This window comes from Brassica oleracea, chromosome C8 (genome assembly GCF_000695525.1).
Source record: "Brassica oleracea var. oleracea cultivar TO1000 chromosome C8, BOL, whole genome shotgun sequence".
NCBI classification, from domain to species: Eukaryota; Viridiplantae; Streptophyta; class Magnoliopsida; order Brassicales; family Brassicaceae; genus Brassica; species Brassica oleracea.
In genome coordinates this window covers 36423208-36442833 of record NC_027755.1, presented here as the reverse complement: position 1 = coordinate 36442833, position 19626 = coordinate 36423208, and the positions used below count along the sequence as shown (strand labels likewise).

Genomic DNA, 19626 nt, shown 5'->3' with positions numbered 1-19626 from the left:
TGAATTCAGTTAAAAAGAGCAAAGCCTTGTGCGTTCGATACAAACTAGAATCCGCCCTAAAACTCCAGTGACAGCATAAACTTCATTTGTCAATCCAGGAAGAAAAAAAAAACAAACCGAAAATGGCTTTATATCCAAACATGACAACGTTCCAAGAAGAGATGTTTCTTGATAAAATTGACTGAAAACCGAAACGATTTTGGCTTTTTCTCATCTCTTTCTCTTGGCACCAGCGCCTCGTCCTGTAGCCTTCTTCTCAGCCGCAGAAGCATCTGCTGCTTTGCCTCTGCCCCTGCCTTTAGCAGCTGCCTTTCTTGAACCTGAGCTTCCAGCTCCTTTCAAATCCACTTCAACTTGGATCCCTGCACATCCCAAATTATATTTAGTTCGTTAGATATATAATGCTCTCAACAAAATCCCTTTAACAATCACTTTCAGAGCCAATACATGGGGTTCTAGGCTGACATTTCTAAAGGAAAACTGAACTGATCAAAAGAAGTAACAAGACCGACCTCTAGCATTCAGTTGTTTTAGATTTGACTCCAGCTTTTCTCCATTAGTTGCTTCTTCTGTAATAATCAAAACCAAAACAGAATAATATCCTTTCATGTAGTTCGTAAGTCCTAATAGATTACCTAAGGTGATTTTGTTATGTCATTCTGAGACTCAGTAACTGATTATACACAACCAGTTACGTGATTCTCTACTACAATAGTTCACAAAGATGTACAGTAGTACCTGAGTCTTCAGCGTCTGATTCGTTTTCTTCTTCATTCTCTGCTAACGGCACGCCATCTTCATCTCCCAAACTTTCAACATTTGGTTCAAGCATTGCAGCTATTCGCTTCTTCGGCGCTTTTTTCAACCCCGGAAGCTGCACCATGTCAGCAGCACGTACCATTCTGGTTTTATTCGTCTCCTTGTATTTTTTAGTCAAAGCTGTTTTAACTGCAGGTGGGACACCCTCTAATGGATTTGCACGTCCCTGGTTCGTAAAGATTGCAATACATTTATTAGATATCAATTGGCAATGATAACCAGTGAAATAAGAGAAATCGTGGGTGTATACCTTAAATTTCGCCAACTCCATAATAGTATCATAGTCCTCTTGGCTTATAGAGTAGGAGTTCATGAATTCAACAACTTCTGAAACAGCTTCATCCTGGGTAAAATCATAGAATACTCATCTCGATATTATACAAACAAGTGTATACTGCGTCAATGAACAACAACAAAAAACAGATGTTTTAAAGTCAAACCTTAGGCAGTGTCTGGAGTGGACTCGTCAAGCGGTTCAAGAGAAGGGGTAGATAATCAACACGAAGAGTCTCCCTGTGAACAGTAGCCAGAAAGTTGGAATAAGAAACATAAAACATTGATAAAAAGAAAGGAAGGAGGTAAAAAAAACATAAAGTTGGCTCTTCAAAGACGAATGAAATATGAAGAACACTGGTAGTAGATCGTGAAAGAGACAACTAATAAAGCTAACTGTAAATGTGGAAACAACCTTCCAGAGCTGGATTCACGGGAAGCAAGGACATGAACATGCAGATCCTCCAGCAACCTTGTATTTTTTCCCGCCGTAGAATTCTTGCCAAGCCACCCACCAAATCTATTGAAATTACGTTCTCCCTGCATTCAATAATTGCGTCCACAACTATGCAGTGTTAATATCATCATATTCTAGGCAGCTTCAGAGCTACAAAACGGAGAAACAGGCTCATGCCATAACCATGCTGAAGTAAGGATCTAATTTTACGAAACTCTAATTTCAACATATGAGTGGTCGACTGGCAGAGTCAACGACTTAAAAGCAAAAATAAATGCATCATGTGGGGTATGGATATGCATCATAAAAAAGAAGTAAACTGAATGATAGCATGGTGTAATGAGCTTCACTGGAAAATCATTACCTGCTCTAGCACCTCCCTTGATCCATGCATAAACGAAGCTCTAGTAAAACAAAACAAATATACGTCAGTTCTCACGTATTAGAAAGCACAATGTATTCTTCTATCCCTGGAATTATACACCGGAGAGAAAAGAAACCCGTAACAAAGACACAAGTCGCACATACATGGCAACATAAGAGGAACTGAAGGTTTAAGAAAGCATATAAACAAAATAAATAAATAGAGGGTAGGAAAGGGGATATTCATTTCATCGGTAACACAAACTTCATGTAAGAGAAAAAGAATAGCTATTTTGGTTATGGATCAATCTTATTCTTAATAACTGGAAGCAACTTACGGGAGAATAGAAGATGCGACACAGGAAGATAGAGAGAGTTGCCATTGCCTATGTCTCCGAATCTGCACGTTGATAATATCTCCATCCGCAATAGATTCAGCAGCACGGGCAAGCAACTCCATTCGTTTTGCCTCATCTTTGCCGGCTGAACTTGGCCTATAATTGACATAGTTCTCCTGCCAGAAGGAAAGAAAATAAAATGTCTTTTTAAGTTAAAAAAGTAGATGGTGTACAAATTTCCAACTGCTCAAGAAATCACAAACAACCTCTCAAGTATCCAAAAGTACGGACCTGTACAATAAGGGGAACCAAATCAAAATCACTCATGCTGAGGTCAATCCGTTCATCCATTCTCAGCTTCCCACCATTATAACCAAATAACCTGAAAGGAAATAGCTCAATCCGTTCATCCATTCAGATAATTAAGCGATGCCATACACTACTATGTGCATTGATGAACTAAATAAATATGACATGGGACATTACTTGTCAACAGCTGTGAAAGGTGAAATATCTTCATCCTTCGCACTGCTTAGCAGGCGCTGCCTAATATCATCGTACTTGATGACTGACATGGACAGGCTCATATATTGGAGCTGATTCAGGACCAACCGTATGTCACCATTCACTCTCTCAGCGAGTTCCTCCAGGGCAATCTGACAAAAAAAAAAACAGAAAATTTTATGATTTGCAGGGGGAGAAACTGGTAGCACAAAACGCCCACCACCAAAATGCTTATGAGATTAAGCAGAAAACCATGAAGCATTAGAATACAGGACGAGTGGACACAGCTAAAACAGGAATCAATTTCTATTCTTAAACTTTTATGCTATTACAACTGGCATCCGATTTCCCAGGGACTTGAACTACAGAAAACAAAATCAAAGAGATCAAGTAATACAAAGGTGAGCAATGAGAGTGTTTGCCCTTTACCTTGCCTGACACATGTACTTTACACCAAATCTAACACTTTTATTCTCATTCATTTAAAACAGTAAAAGGAGCAAAAAAAAAAGGAGCATGGCATAAAGACGCTTTTTCACAAAATCCCAAATAGATGTAGTATGGTTATGTGGAACTGGCTAGCATTGACTGACAGAAGCTAGTTAAAGTAAAAACATTAGGTACCGCATCTTACATCATTAACATCAAGGCCTTCTGCCTTAGCAACATGTGCCAGCCTTTTCGCCATCTGTAACGAGAAGACAAGTTAGTTTCATAAGAGAGCAGACATTTCCTATGATAAAATAGAGTATTACGACCATCCAGATCTTCAATGCAGCTGAAATTTATAAGTTTTTCTTTTATACAGCGAAAGGTCATTAAGCAGGTACAAAACTTGAGGTATTTTCCCAATAGCCCTATCTTCTAAGTATAAACAGGGCGCTTATTGTCGACTATCTGATGGTAAAAAAATAGAAAAGAAGATAACCAAGAGCTCTAGAACTGATAATGGTACAAAACAAACATGCCAAAGAGACCACCATTGGTCCACTGCATGGAAGACTGTGCATTAAATATCATAACAAAATGCAGAAAGCACAAATACAATCATCTTAATCCAACCTGCTGTTTCGTGGGTTTCCGGTAATTGAGGGGCAGACAGTAGTTTACCAAACTCTTCAATTTCTGACTGTATCGGTCATTACAAATGCAGATGATAGGAATCTTTGATATTTTAATCCTAGCAATGAGGTCCGCAACACCTCCTCGGTCGCCTGCAGACATTCCATCTACTTCATCCATGATTAGAACAGTCTTCGGGTGCTTTGACCTGAAGATAAAATCTTCCTCAAAGTCGGGGAAAAAAATACAAGCATCTAGGACTAGTTACCAGCAATGATAGGATAAAAACAAACAACAACATACTTATCAATGTTAGAAGCTATGGCTTCGTTATTGACAAGTTCTTTTACAGAATTTGCATTGCTACCACCAATTCCTTTGGCAATATTCGAGTTCGCCTTTCCCCTACTGTCACTAGCATTAACCTAAATAGAAAGTGCAAAGTATATCTTTTTAAGTAAGGAATGTGCATGAAATTGATCATTAACCAATGAAATGAAACAAATATGAACTCACCTCAACTGCCTGGAAACCAAGCATCTGACTAACCAACTTTGCTGATGTTGTTTTTCCAATACCAGGTGTTCCGCTCAAAAGTACAGCCTTCTTGGCAACAGCATCATTTAATTTCTTCCCCTTTCCTTTTACCTCCAGTACCCCCAAATTGTTCATGCCCAGTTGTGAAGTTGAGTAACCTGCAATCAATTTGACAAAAGATTCATCATTTTCATGTCATTGAACAAAAGCAACATAAAGTAATCTCGACACATACCAATGACTGATTCCCAACAATCTCATTTGAAACCTTCGGTCTGTACTTTTCCGTCCATGGCAAGGGAGACTGGATAATTTTCTTTTTTCCCTTTGCCTGGGAAGATGGTGGGGGGACCTTGTTGGGCGAGCTTTTCGCTAAAGGGGTGCCTATAAATGATTGTGATCACTATTAATGGCAGGGATAATGAGAAGAAATGGCAACAGAGTAAACTGCTGAAGCATCTATTGAAACCAAAGGAGCAATTTCTGGAAAAAAGATTAGTAAACATACGACATAGATACCCAAAATGCATGCTCTATAGCAGTACAGTACATACCTCTGGTCTCTTCTTTCTGAGGACTTTTACGGGGCTTTTGTTTGTTTTTTCAGGTAGAGACTTTTTTACGGGTTTAGAGGAACGGATCATGTCAAATAGGCTATCTTCTGTAAGGAACTTAGTGCTGAACAAAATATACAAGTCAGAATGCTTGAGGACAAAAAAAAAAAAAAAAAACTCAAAATTTACTGTAACTATATGCATCGGTGCTTTAGCTTTTTCAGATTTCTTTCCAGCGATGTCTTCATCACACAAAAGGTAAGTCTGCAAACAAGGATTTTAGTTCTATGTCATTACCTCCAATCCGAAAAAAACATATACAAGGCGTGAAGACATACCGTTTTCTTGCTAACAGAGCCTGTAACACGACCACCATGTCGCTTTATCAGATCTTCTGCTTCTTCTCTTTCTAAACTGCAATATCAAGAATGTAATGTGTAATGGGAAAGGCGAGAAGTATGAAACAATGAAACACCTGTCAAGTGTTGCACTAATTACAAATGTCAATCCAGCTAAGCAATGAGGGCTGCCTTCAGGAACTTGCTGGAAACAGAGCAAGGTCAGTAAAACATTAAGACCCCACGACACGACAGTCAATTATGATACGACATTCGGTCAAGTAAAGTAGAGACCTTTTCTCCTTTAGGAGGCGGGTCTTTCCTTTCACCAAAATTCATAAACCCACCTCGCCCTCTACCTCCTCTTCCACCAGTTGAGGCCCCTGATGCAGCTCTACCGCCTGATTTAACAGGAGTATCCTTTTCTTGGGCGTCTTCACCACCATCAGCCTCGTCATTATCAACAGACACCTCTACCTGACCCAGTCTTTAGTTTTTTGCTGGGAGTGCTATCACGAGTCTTGTTCGCACTAGGCACCTCAAAATCATCATCAACCTTGATAGCTTTTCTTGGACGGGGCTTAACTAAATCATCGGGTTCAGTCTTAAGTTTCCTCTTGACAGGAAGCTCTTCCACCCATTTCTCCTCTTTATCCTTAGCAAAATACTTGCTCGTTTTTTTCCGAGCAGCAGTTTCCAGGTCTTCACTAGCTCCAAGTTTTTAACAGAAGGCCCGTAAACAAACCAAATATATCTATCATTATATATTAGCAACTAGCATGATCATGTCGCCTAAAACTCACTCTCAATGACTCTGAAAAACAAGATAAACATACAAAACGTGTTTCATGCAACCCTCATAGAATGCAATGAAGATAGATGACACATTAAAAAAAAAAGCCACTAAAGAGCAAGAAAACCTCACCTGCTCTGATTTTACTGATGCAGTCTCCTTAGCATCCGACGACGTCGGTTTTGGAGCATTCCCATTGCCCTTCTCATGGGCTTTCATAAACCGCTTCCTAATATCCGACTGCAATTTTCCAAAAGTACAACAGATTACAAACTCAAGTATAAAAACACGAATGAAATTTCAACTCACCATTATCCCGTCTCAAGGATCCGACTACCGAAGAGAACAATGCTGCAGCAAATCAAAGATTAGGATTCCCAATAGGATTAACCGGAAGCATGCATAAACCCTAGTAAACATTCAAAATCAACAGAACTTGGTGTTGTCGCTCTTGCTCGAAGGTCCTCTCCTGAAAATATTATATCAATGACTTATTGATTGCGATTTACCACGTTTGGCTATAAATTTTAGAAATGATTTACAAACACACACAAAGAAGCTCTAGTATAAGTGGTAAAAGGTTATAATTTATAAACCGAAATTATGTCAACGAACTTCAAATTGTCTCTCATTACAATTATGCAGACATGATCATTTCTGAGTGTCTTTTACAACAACTAGGAAGAATGTTTGATGATAATTCACAAAGTGTTTTTTTCCAAAAAAAAAGTCTGCTTCTGCATTTTTTCTTCTCAGGGACACAAATACAAGCGGTTGAGTTGTTGTTGTGACATATGCATGTCACACGAAACAAAGATTTAATAAGACACTTGCGATATCAAAATTGCAATTTTCTTCTTTTTGTTTCTTCTGGAGCTTGCTGCTTGTGCTGTACATAGCAGTGATGCTCTGTACCATTACGCTTCCGTGAAGGAAATCTATGAAGAGACTATGCTTTTTCGTGGTCTCTTGTCGTGAACATCTTAATAGTTCGTCACCACGAAGTAACACAACGATGATATAAACTTATAAAGAGATCTACAGTCAAAAAGAAAGAAAAAACATATCTACAGTTCTAAAGATATTCCTGAGGCAATAATACGTTGTTGTAAAAGGTCATACGCGTTTGAGAAGTGAGATAAATTAGAAAGACAATGAGTTGGTGATGGACAAAGAGATACACAGACACAAGCAGTAGAACGAGTCAAAGGCCAATCTATCAATGGGAACAACAGCAAAGAATAAGAGAGAGACTCAGCCTTTCTTTACCGGCCTTTGAACGTATGATTTGTTTGGATCCTCTGTCTTCAATTTTGGAGGACGCGTCTCTCCCTTCTTGGCCTGAAGGATGAAGATAACAGTGGTTTAGATTGAAATCTCACCAAAAGAAAAAAGACAATAATTCAAATTGGGACGTGTCACTCTTACCTTCTTTCCTGCTTTCAAGAAGTCTCGCCAGCTTGATACCTGCGCATGGAAACACAAACGTTAACAAAAACCAATGACATCAAGGATAAATAGCAATTGTGTTAAGCCTGACTATATCCTGTTATAATTATTCCATGGTCAAGTAGTGAACATGAGAGATTGCATATATCATCTTTATAAGAGATCAGAAAGTTATTTTCAAAAGAAGTGACATGATGGTTTAAACGATTTCAGATGCGTTCTCTCCTCTAAAAAGGTGAGCTAATCTGGTTCTATACTAATGAATTCATAGGGAGGTTAGGAATATAAAGATAATGGATTAAGAAAGGCACAAACCCTGTTTCTCTAGTTCCTTCCCACTGTTCTTCATGCTCACGCTTCTTCTTCCGTATCTCCTTTTGTTCTTCTTCATCTTTCTTCAGTCTTCCCTCTTCTTCTGATATCTAAATGCCAAGAACCAATAACGCAAAAAAAAAAAAATTGAATGAATGATCTTGTAACTCAAGGCAAACGAGAAACTCTACATACCCTCATGGCCATTTTTCTCCTACGCCACTCTTGGTCTGTTAATATCTCTCACACCTTTAACTTCAGCTCCTTCTGAAACTCCTCAGATTGCTCATATATTTGCTCATGCTTTCCCTGTGTATATTAAAAATGTGTATAACTATAATTTAAGAGGAATCTGAACTGGAGAAGAAGACAAATAGGATTCACCAAAAATACAGAAATATGATACTGAAGACAACAAGGATTTATAAACATCGAATTGTGACTATATAGCAATCAGACGAAACAAATCCATTGATATACCCTTTCATCTAACACATACATTGACAAACATGACCTACATATTCAGTATTATAATTTTTATTTCATGCGCAAATAACAAGCACAAGGGAAATGTAACTAGGGGGTTTACGTTATAACAATGTACAGCAAGACATTTTCAAAATGTACTACTATGCTCAACATGCATCTAGACAAAAAAAAAATTCTTTAAAATTGGCAACTAGTCAGTAAAACACAGATATTATACTCGCTGGACAAGCAAAAGCTATTGGTTCATTCCAGAAGAAGCCCAATTTTGACAAAAGCTAAGGTCCTAAAAGAAAATCTACAGTTTCAAAATCGATACTTTGATATTGATGGCTAAAATAAGCCTCCCAGCTTATATGATATCTAGATCCTCACGTTGGAAAAACAGAAAAGGTAAAAAAAAAAACCTCAGCTAGGGCCCAAAAAGAAGCAAATTTATTACCTCATCAACCAAGGACTTTATTTTAGAGGCCGTATCTTTCTTCAACTGTTTTTTCCTCTTCATCTTAAGCTCTTCTACATTTCGCAGTTGGAGAAACGAAGGTTGTCACGGAGAGAAGGAATTAATGAAAAAATGGTAAACTACAAATGATCTAGCATAATGTGTAGTTGTGTGCGCATGTTATGTATCTCCACGAGTGAGGGTGATAGTACCGTACCTTTCGCATGTTGAAATAATCCAGAAGTAAGCTGCCAGATCTGAGAAGTAAGCTGACAGACTTGAAAATTAAGTTAGAGATTTTTATAAGGCTTTATAAAGTTTTATAAGCTCGAGTAAGCTGTCAGACTTGAGAAGTAAGCTGTCAGACGTACTTGAGAATTAAGCTAGAGACTTATAAGGTTTTATAAGGCTTTATAAGGTTTTATAAGCTCGAGTATTTTATTGAAGAGAAGAAGAAGAGAGAAGAAGACCGTTGAAAATATTTTAAAACAATGAATATTTTATTATATTGTGTACTGAGGCAACTTACCTTTTAAATACTTGCATTCATATCCACAATTAAGAGAAAAAAAAGGGAATAGAGTTTCTCCTAGATCTACTTTCTCTCTTTGTTCTTCAATGTTCTTCATCTAAGTCTCTTTACTTCCGCAAATCTCTGATTTTCCCTTTCTATTTTTGTTGGTTCCGCGTGTGAATTCTCCAATGGCCGGGATTCGAACCCAGGTGGCAGAACTCACAGCATGTGAGCCTTTTACCACTAGAGCTAGAAGTCTCAGTTAAAATTCTCTCTCTGGTTGAGACATTGTCTAGCTTTGTTTTTTCCTCTCTATCTGAACATTCTTTCTCTGGGTTGAGACATTGTTTACAACAACAATTGTTGTTTCAAGTGCATGTGCACATTGTTGCACAGATCTTATTTCTCGGGACTTTGTTGCAAGTAGAAGTTGTTTGGTTGAACGTCCCAAAACCAAAAGGATCATAAGTGCATGTCATTATATTTTATATGTATATATATTTTTCTAACGAAGTATGATTATGTATGTGGTACACGATAACATCATGGTTAGATAAGAAACAAACGATTTATATCGTAAACTCTTGAAAATCTAACATATCATTTAACAAATATGATATATATATTGTAAATTATTAGTAAGATCATCTTTATCCGGGGATACTAGAGGGTTTCTTAGCGTGTGGGTCCCGCGTAAGACCCACTTTTTTTTAAGAAACTGGTTACAAAAACTACTAAATAGTAGTCGATTCTTAAGGGTTTCTTACACTGTTCGTGGGCCCCACTAACACGTGGCGGCTCACGATTGGTTCATTTTTTTTTTTTAATTCGAAAAAGTAAAAAAAAAAAAAAATTAAGAAACCCCATTTGGAGTTTCAGGGATAATGATGCTCTAAGGTCACATTTTCAACAATCTCTTAGAGCATGATTATCCGGGGTTCTTAATGGGTTTCTTAGTGTGTGGGTCCCCACAAAACCCTTAAGGATCGGTTACAAAAACTACTAATTAAGAACCGATCTTAGTGAGTTTCTTACACTGTTCGCGAGCCCCACTGACTCGTGGCAGCCCGCGATTGGTTTGCTTTTTAATTTTTTTTTTTTTTTTTAATAAAAAACCAATGGTTTCTTAGGAAACCATTGGGTTTCTTAGGGATAATCATGGCCTTAGTAGTGGGGATAGCAACTGGAACGGGCACCTTAGGCCATGATTAACGCTGAAACCCCGCATGGGGTTTTTTATTTTTATTTTTATTTTTTTTGTCTGAGTTAAAAAAAAAAATTAAAAACCAACCAATCGCGGACCGCCACGTGTCAGTGGGGCCCGCAAACAGTTCAAAAACCCACCAAACAGCGATCCTTATTTTGACTTTCCTGTAACCGATTTTTTCCTTTTTGTGGCCCCCCCCCAACCTAAAAACCCCACTAAAAACCTCTTTCTCCCTCCCGATAATCCTGCTCTTAGGATTAAGTTTGGTTCCACGCCATGGAAGACATATCAAACAAAAAGATACACCAACAAAACTTGCAGATCAAGAATCATATACAAAAACCATAGTTCCAAGGTCCTCAATATATGAAACGACCCAGCAAACAAAGAAGCAGACAGCTTTTGGAACAGTATCAGTCAAGTTTCTTAACATTCTTTCCATCAGAGGACCCATACTGTCTGAAGAGAGGAGAGAATCTATGTCGCTGTATGATCTTGACAAGGACAAATGTGTTTGCGGCCAGAAACACCAAACTCGCCATCCACAGCTGTAGAAGGACGTTAACCCCCTTGAACTCAAGCATGTATCCCCACAACAGCCAATGCGTCTGAGCTCCAATCCACAGAATAATGCATAAGATGCCTTCCCATTTCAGCTTCATACGGCTCCATGGTAGAATCAGAGGTAGCAGGCAATAGAACCACACAAAGTACTGTGCAGTTATCACCTAGAGCCAAATTAAACCACTAGATCAAAACCAGAAGGTTTAAGCATTAACATTGACTCTTTAGTGCGCATACCTTATTGAAAGCCACGAATGCGACGGTTTGGAGAAACATACAGAACACTGGATCCTTAGAGAAACTGAAGACTAAAGCAAGCTGTACTGTGAACTGAGGCAAGAACGAGATGAGCTTCTCCACAGCTGAAAACTGGCGCTCGTAGTGAAGATAAATGTGGTAAAAGTAGATTGAGAAGTTGTGCCTTGGATCAGTGCGAGTGAGGTGATACAAGAGAGCCTCGTGGAGGAACTCGTGTCCGTAAAAGTAGAAGGAAACAGCATTGCAAGCTAGGAAAACTCCTCCGGATATCAAACCGAACATGATTCTCTCCCTTGAAAACAAACTTCTAACACTGAAGTGGAATGTTTTCTTTTCAGTGCTGCTAGTATGTGAATTCCAATCCTCGAGAGACGGCTTTGGACCAGATCTAAATAACTTGGAATCGAGGACCAGGATGATTGGTAACGCGTAGATAATAGGATACACCCTGAAATGCACAACAAGGCCGTACCAAAATGCAGCTTGTGACAAATTACCTACACAGCAAAAACACATTGTTGCAATGTCTTGTTATGATCTATTTAGGCTTCGAATGGTAACACAAGGAACCAAGGAACCGCACCTATGTATCTATAAGATAAGACGCCTAACCACCCCTAGCGATTTTTAGAATATTGGTTAACAATAACAAAAATCTCTACATATATCTATTATCTATGTATCTATACGTTTTTTGTAACTATTAGAACCGCATCACAGATGTTCCGCATGTTACTACCATTCGGAGCCTTATTGTGGAGCTCTCAGGGCATAAAAGAGCTGCAAACTTGATATATGTGTGTGAAGTAGTACCTTTCATTAGGGAGAAAATGATCCACAGTATCATAGCACAAACGATGGGTTCACAGTTCCCTCTGGTTCCAATTGTGAACGTAAACGGATTGAGAAGCCATACCATTACAGAAACAGTACACACCACCTTACGTAGTTTCAAAATCTCACGGATAAACAAACCCACCAGCAAATCTAAGAGACATATACGACAAGCAGGTGAAGCTGAAGATTAGAGAAACAAAGGTCGAACCTTTAAGGCTTGAGAGAGCTGAAGATTAGAGAAATAAAGGTCGAACCTCATACCAGAAGCAGAGAAGATGAACTTTCCCCAAGAGCGATGGATGATTGAATTGGGGACGAGGAGAAGCGCGAGGAGAGGTGAGTAACGGTAAGTGGTTCTCTTGTAAGGAGATTCACCGGATGCCATCAAGGAGAAGCGCGAGGAGAGGTGAGCGTCTTGCCATTCTCCGTAGCATGGAGGATACGAGCAGAGATCGGAAAGTCATCAGCTTCGTCCCTTAGAAAAGAAAGGATGGATATTTCAATTTAGATGGGTGAAACCCATAACATTCAAAATCTTGTTGTGCAGTTACAAAGACGTTTGAGTGATTCATCAGTCTTGTCTGAACCACCACGAGACATGTCGTTGTTTTCTGAAATCTTCAGACTTTTGACTCAGAAACAGGTTAGCGTTCACCTTTCACGCCTCTTAGGTCGTTTGGATTTGGATTTGGGTTCTTCGAGAGAAATATGTAGGAGATTATTACAGGGATAATTGAAGTCGCCGGTGTGTTACTCCGTCGGGAAATCGGCAATTCAACCTATGATGAGTGGTTCGATTTCGTTTTTTTCTTTCCTGGTTTTTGTTTGCTTTTCCGGTTAGTTTTGGTTTAGTAAGATTATGACTAATCTAGCTATGAGATTTTTGGTTTTAAGGTAAACAGTAGTAGGCTATTACTTACGCCAAGTGACTGTTATTTATTTCAGAAATCCATTATAAATTTTTGAAAACTTTATAAACCATACAAGTTTAATGATATTTTTAATATTTACTAAAAATTTAAAATTAATCATTTCAAAATCCAATAAAAAAGTTATAATTTAGTCATAAAGTTATGTGTTTTTCCTCAAATTTGTAATTAACAAATAAAATTTTATCAATCTAATAAAACAAATCTATGAATAAATATGTATGAGTAATATGAATTCTAAAATCTCTACAATATTATTTGAATTTTGTTTTTAACTTTTTATTCATGAAATTTCATTGACATTTATTCCAAATGACTTCATTTACAAAGATTTTCAAAATTATTTTGTTTTGAATAACACATGATTTTAATGAAGTATTAGAAATCTTAAATAACATTGGATTGAAAAATATATATGATGAGTGTTTTATAAATATAAGATCCAATACCACTGAACTTTAAAACATAATTTAGAACCATTGCCTGAATAACAATAGATTTTGGTTGGATTTAAACTCTTTTAAAATCCATCACTGAAATAAACCCTGTACAACGTGGGCAGCCTCGAAATTATCAGTGCCGATTCCTTTGGCCGACTCTTGTCGGTCAATAACATCGAAAAGGACTACGAGAGAGGCAATGAAGGCATAATCGACGTTTGGATTAACTGTCACTGAGAAACTGTCCTTTCCCGATAAGGCGGTATGCCGCGTGTGCTTCTTGTGCTGCATCTGTTACATAGATACACAACATTCTATTTAAGCACCTACCAACCAGAGTATTCAAGTATTTTTTTTGCCAATTAATTTTGGTTTAGTAGTGTTGCAAATGTGAAGTTGATTGTACTTACAATTCATAAACACATGGTCAACCTACCAATTCACAAATAGGCTAAGCATATGTTTATTCGGGATTAACTAAACAGAAACAAAATAAAGAAGTTTTGCTTTGAAAACAAACCAAAATCGATCCCAACATATATAACACCGTGTTAAACCAACTCTGAACCAAAACGGGATATATAAAAATATAAAAAACACTATAAACTCTTAGGCACGTGATAGAATAATTGATTAGTCGGATATAGGCTGGGTCCAAAAGAAAAAAAAAGGAAAGAGATTGAGTTAGTTTACTTGGGCAACAATGACGTCAGATTCACCGGCATAGACGACAGAAGAGCGTTCGAGCCAGTTCGTCCCCTTGACTCTGAAATCGCATGTCTTCTCTCCATTGTTCTGACCCAAAAACACCTCAAGTTTCGTCGTACGCTGAATCATCGACGATCTCTTCACAGTGTACAACATATCACACTGTTCCGTACTCCCACCTTTAAATACTTGCCACCTGTTATGCAAGGTCATCGACTGCAATAAATTTAATTTAGTTTAATTAAACCCGACTATACATAGTAACAAACATACGAACTCTTAAGTTATGTGTGTGTGTGTTTTTTTAATGAGTCTATGGACCTTTTCTTTCATAGTCAAAACCGGAGATCCAGAACTATCCAATAAGATCATCTTCTTGTGAAGACCAAAACCCGGCTTCTTCACCTGGAAGGCTGGAACATCATGTTCCCGTTAACGTCACCTATAACGAAGTTACCGTACTGTGACGCAATCTTATCCCGCACCATCGCCAGATCCACGGGGCCAGGAACACAGAACCTTCGATTCACGATCACCGACTGCGCCATTTTGTCTTTCTTCTCCCTAGAAAAGGTATTATTGTATACTATGCTCTTTCTATCTTCTTTTTTTTCTGCTTTGGTGAATTGGTTTCGTGCCGAGAAGATAAGCTTACTCAGGGGTTTTATATAGTCTACGAAAAAGGAAATCTGCATCCAGTATGTTGACTATTAAACTGTCTACGCCCATTTTTGAGATTATTTTATTTTTGTTGTCACTGTAGATAGTCGATCCATACCCAACTTAATTAGTAGTGGCGGCCAGGAACTTATTTTATTGGAAGCAAAATATATTAAATATTAACTATACTGAAAATATATATTGTATAAATGAATTATTATATTATACTTTTTTGTTTAAAATGAAAATGGTTAATTTTTATTTTTTTTTTGTCATCAACAATACATACTCTTACTGACTCTGTAAACTAAACCGGGTGATTTGAATCCATGTGAACGACAAAAAACGATTGCTTTCTAGCACTGCGCGCTAGACGACCCGCCTTTGAATTTTGCGTCTGTGGTACATAGATAATCTCTGATCGGGTGAAGCTCTCTTTCAATTGATATCTTCCAAATAATTTGCAAAAGCTGGTCATTCTTCTGGTTCGGAAACCATCTTCACCAGTTGAGAACAATCAGTTGCAAACGTAACCTGAAATTGACGTAAATTCCTCATACATTCCATTGCCCAGAGCAACGCTTCAATCTCTGCATGAAGAGGCGATAGACTAGCCCTAACATTCCTCGCCCCCAACAATCCATCAAAATCTTCCAAAATACTGAGCCAACCTTGTCCTAAAAAACTATCCTCCTCTTTCCACCAGCCATCTGTAAAACACCATCTTCCTGGGATCGACGGCAATATCGCATATATTATTTGTGGTGTCATCTTCTGGTCATTCACTACTTGTGCCTCAACCCACAGTGTTGACTCTGTTTCAGCCAATTTAAGCGTATCCATAGAATCCATATCCAAATTACTGAAAACTTTATTATTCCTAGCTTTCCAGATATATCATAGTATCCATGCAAACTGATGATCCTCCATCTGCGGAAGAACTTTCCAGAATAGATGATCCATATTTGTGAAGAGAGATATAGTTGGAAAAATATTTGGATTTGATGGTATCTTCGAAACAGCCCAGACCTGAACAGCTGGAGGATATTCAAAAAACACATGATTTACCGATTCTTCAGAAGCTCCACATCTGGCACAACAAATTTGGATCCCCCTCGCTTCTAAATTCTTCTGCACTGATATACATCTTGACACCAGTTGACATATGAAATGTTTTAACTTTAGTGGACACCGTATTTTCTAGCAGTAAGCATTAATGAAAATGGTTAATAAACCATGAATTGCACATATATTATACTTTTTTTGTTTAAAATGAAAATGGTTAACAAACCACGAATAGCAAATCAACAATGATAAATAATTATTTTATTTTAATAATTGTTATTTATCTTGTATTTACAGATAATGAAAATAAACAATTTGATTGACTTGGAGGTCATCGTAACAATATTCTTGACAAACCCATGTCATCCCATCATCAGTCATCTTTAAGCAAATTGACTGGCAGGTCAAAGAAATCGAAGACAACAAAGAAGACTTTTGAGCAACTTGTTCTCTCTCTGAATAAAATAAGACCATGCATATATCTTACTTTACTTGCTATGAACTATCCATGTTTTTTCTTTCTTTTTGTCGTGGTATTACTTCGATTATATGCAATTTGATGTACAGTGGAGTATATTGTAAATTGGAAAGACGAATTATTTTATGTTTTCAGATCTTATTGATTAGAGGAACTTTCCAATGAAAGTTAGAGCTACATTGGTTCCCTTTTTAAAGTTGGCAGGCTCATCCATTGATCTACAAATTTGTATCTATCTAATATTTATTTATGATATTAAATTTCTTAGAAGAAAAAACTGAGTACAAATTAAAGTTATCAAGAAAGCATTAATTAAAACTAGTTATGTTGACAAAAAAAAACTAGTTATAATTAGTAAAAGAAATTTAAAATTTAAAACGGGAGTAAGTAGTGTTACAAAAAAAAAAAAAAAAAAAAAAAAAAAAAAAAAAAAAAACAAAACAAAACGGGAGTAAGTAACCCCATTACTTCCACCACCATTGTAAACTAACTATCTATAACATATGCGATTATGATAAACAATGTTTACAAACAGTGATTCCATAATGCAGTTTTCTTTCCCTGCAATTTAGATACACGACGAACAAGCAATGTACGACATTCTTCATGATGTGCAAACTCTCTCTAAACCATGAAACCTGGGAGAACAGTTTTGTGCTAACAGTACGTACTCTAGAACTTCAGATTATCTTTACACCATTAATCTTGTTATAATTGCAATTTTAAAAACTGAAATCCAAATCTGGTGTAAGAGCTTTTAAACTCTGGACCATTGGTCCAAAGGAATTGCACTATTTATTAGATGAAAAAGATTTGACGATAGAATTTATCAATAATAGAATGAAAGTTTGAAATAAAAGAACGTGTCAGATATTTCATCAATAATTAACTCCATATGAATACCCCAAACCGAGTGAACAAAAAAAACATCTAAAACGCAAATGATGTGGATTGGATTGTTGTGGTGAACATGGTCCAAAGGAATTGCACTATTTATTAGATGAAAAAAGATTTGACGATAGAATTTATCAATAATAGAATGAAAGTTTGAAATAAAAGAACGTGTCAGATATTTCATCAATAATTAACTCCATATGAATACCCCAAACCGAGTGAACAAAAAAAACATCTAAAACGCAAATGATGTGGATTGGATTGTTGTGGTGAACATGGTCCAAAGGAATTGCACTATTTATTAGATGAAAAAGATTTGACGATAGAATTTATCAATAATAGAATGAAAGTTTGAAATAAAAGAACGTGTCAGATATTTCATCAATAATTAACTCCATATGAATACCCCAAACCGAGTAAACAAAAAAAACATCTAAAACGCAAATGATGTGGATTGGATTGTTGTGGTGAACATGGAAGCCGAATGACTTCTCTGAGATCGCCAATCCCACTCCGAGATTCATTAGTTGGCTTTCAAGAATTCTTGAAACCGTTATCGGAGAGTGATGAAATGAACACAAATGAAAACATTGTTCATCTTTTGTTTGCAACTTGCAAATGTGGGAAGGTGTTCTTATAGTAACTAGGATTTTTACCGCGCTACGCGCGGTTGTTAATTTAAATTTGTTAAACTATTAATTTAAGTGTCGAACTTGTTTTGTTTGAGCTTGTACTTATTTTTACATAAATATTTACTGATTATTTATAATTAATAAATTTAAAATAAACAATTCTATTATATTTTATTTATTTTTCCAATAAATTTAAAAGATTAATTTTTTACTATATACCATCTGTTGATATTATAAAATACATTTACTGAAACCAAAAATTGAGATTGATAACTAACACACTAAAGATGAGTATATAGTTTGTTGTTATTGTATTTTAAATAGTTACCTCTCCTAACTTCATATATGGTATGATACAATTTTTTTATTTTTTTTGTTTTCTTTTCATTCGAAACTTCCAATGATTTTTCTATATTTGTTGTATTAAAATCTTCCTCATGTCCAGTGATTTCTCTATATTTATTGTATTAAAATCTTCCTAATGGTGTTATGACCATTACTAATTTCATTGCATTATTTTATTAGTTTAAAAAAAATATTGTATATTGTTAATTATTGTGAAATTTATGTATTTTGGAATTAGTGTTTATGATATCTTGAAATCTTACAAATATTTTAATTTTTCAATGAGTTTTAGGCAACTATAACATCTGTCATAGACTCAGGCACACAAAGAAATATTTTTACTATTACCATTGATGACATTTTAAAATTCAGAATAAAATTCAGAAAAAATATAATTATTTCATAAATTTTAGATTAACTCTTCGTTGATCACATTGTTATTTACTATTATTTTCCTTTACTCTGCGTTGAGCATTTTGTATGAGTTTAAATTTTACTGATTAATACTTCTTTAATCACATTGTTATTTACTATTATTTTTGTTTACTCTGCGTTGATCACATTGTTATTTACTATTATATTTGTTCACTCTGCGTTGAGCATTTTGTATAAGTTTAAATTTTACTGATTAGTGCTTCGTTGATCACATTGTTATTTACTATTATTTTTGTTCACTCTGCGTTGAACATTTTGTATAAGTTAAAATTTTACTGATTAGTATTTTAAATTGCTATCTTCGAAAGAGCCCAGACCTGAACAGCTGGAGGATATTCAAAAAACACATGATTTGTCGATTATTCAGAAGCTCCACATCTGGCACAACAAATATCCCCTTGGATCCCCTCGCTTGTAAATTCTTCCGCACTGATATACATCTTGACACCAGTTGCCATATGAAATGTTTTAACTTTAGTGGGCACCGTATTTTCTAGCAGTAAGCATTAATGAAATCCAAATCTGGTGTAAGAGCTTTTAAACTCTGGACCATTGGTCCAAAGGACTTGCACTATTTATTAGATGAAAAAGATTTGAAGATAGAATTTATCAATAATAGAATGAAAGTTTGAAATAAAAGAACGTGTCAGATATTTCATCAATAATTAACTCCATATGAATACCCCAAACCGAGTAAACAAAAAAAACATCTAAAACACAAATGATGTGGATTGGATTGTTGTGGTGAACATGGAAGCCGAATGACTTCTCTGAGATCGCCAATCCCACTCCGAGATTCATTAGTTGGCTTTCAAGAATTCTTGAAACAGTTCTCGGAGAGTGATGAAATGAACACAAATGAAAACATTGTTCATCTTTTGTTTGCAACTTGCAAATGTGGGAAGGTGTTCTTATAGTAACTAGGATTTTTAC

General features: G+C 36.4%; 1 protein-coding gene and 3 pseudogenes across 1 annotated transcript; all 4 read right to left on the bottom strand.

Annotated features, from left to right (window-relative positions):
* Positions 1-8: 8 nt before the first annotated feature.
* LOC106307289 lies at positions 9-7911 on the bottom strand (annotated as a pseudogene).
* On the bottom strand, positions 7107-9356 carry LOC106309297. The gene is made up of 6 exons (XM_013746339.1): positions 9257-9356; positions 8728-8801; positions 8049-8108; positions 7799-7909; positions 7467-7505; positions 7107-7379 (listed from the first exon to the last, which is right to left on the bottom strand). The coding sequence occupies exons 1-6, from the start codon at positions 9354-9356 to the stop codon at positions 7293-7295; spliced, it is 471 nt and encodes a 156-aa protein (XP_013601793.1). The 3' UTR covers positions 7107-7292.
* A 1380-nt stretch (positions 9357-10736) lies between these two features.
* LOC106309727 lies at positions 10737-12887 on the bottom strand (annotated as a pseudogene).
* Positions 12888-13488: 601 nt separating this feature from the next.
* Positions 13489-14841, bottom strand: LOC106310174 (annotated as a pseudogene).
* Positions 14842-19626: the final 4785 nt, after the last annotated feature.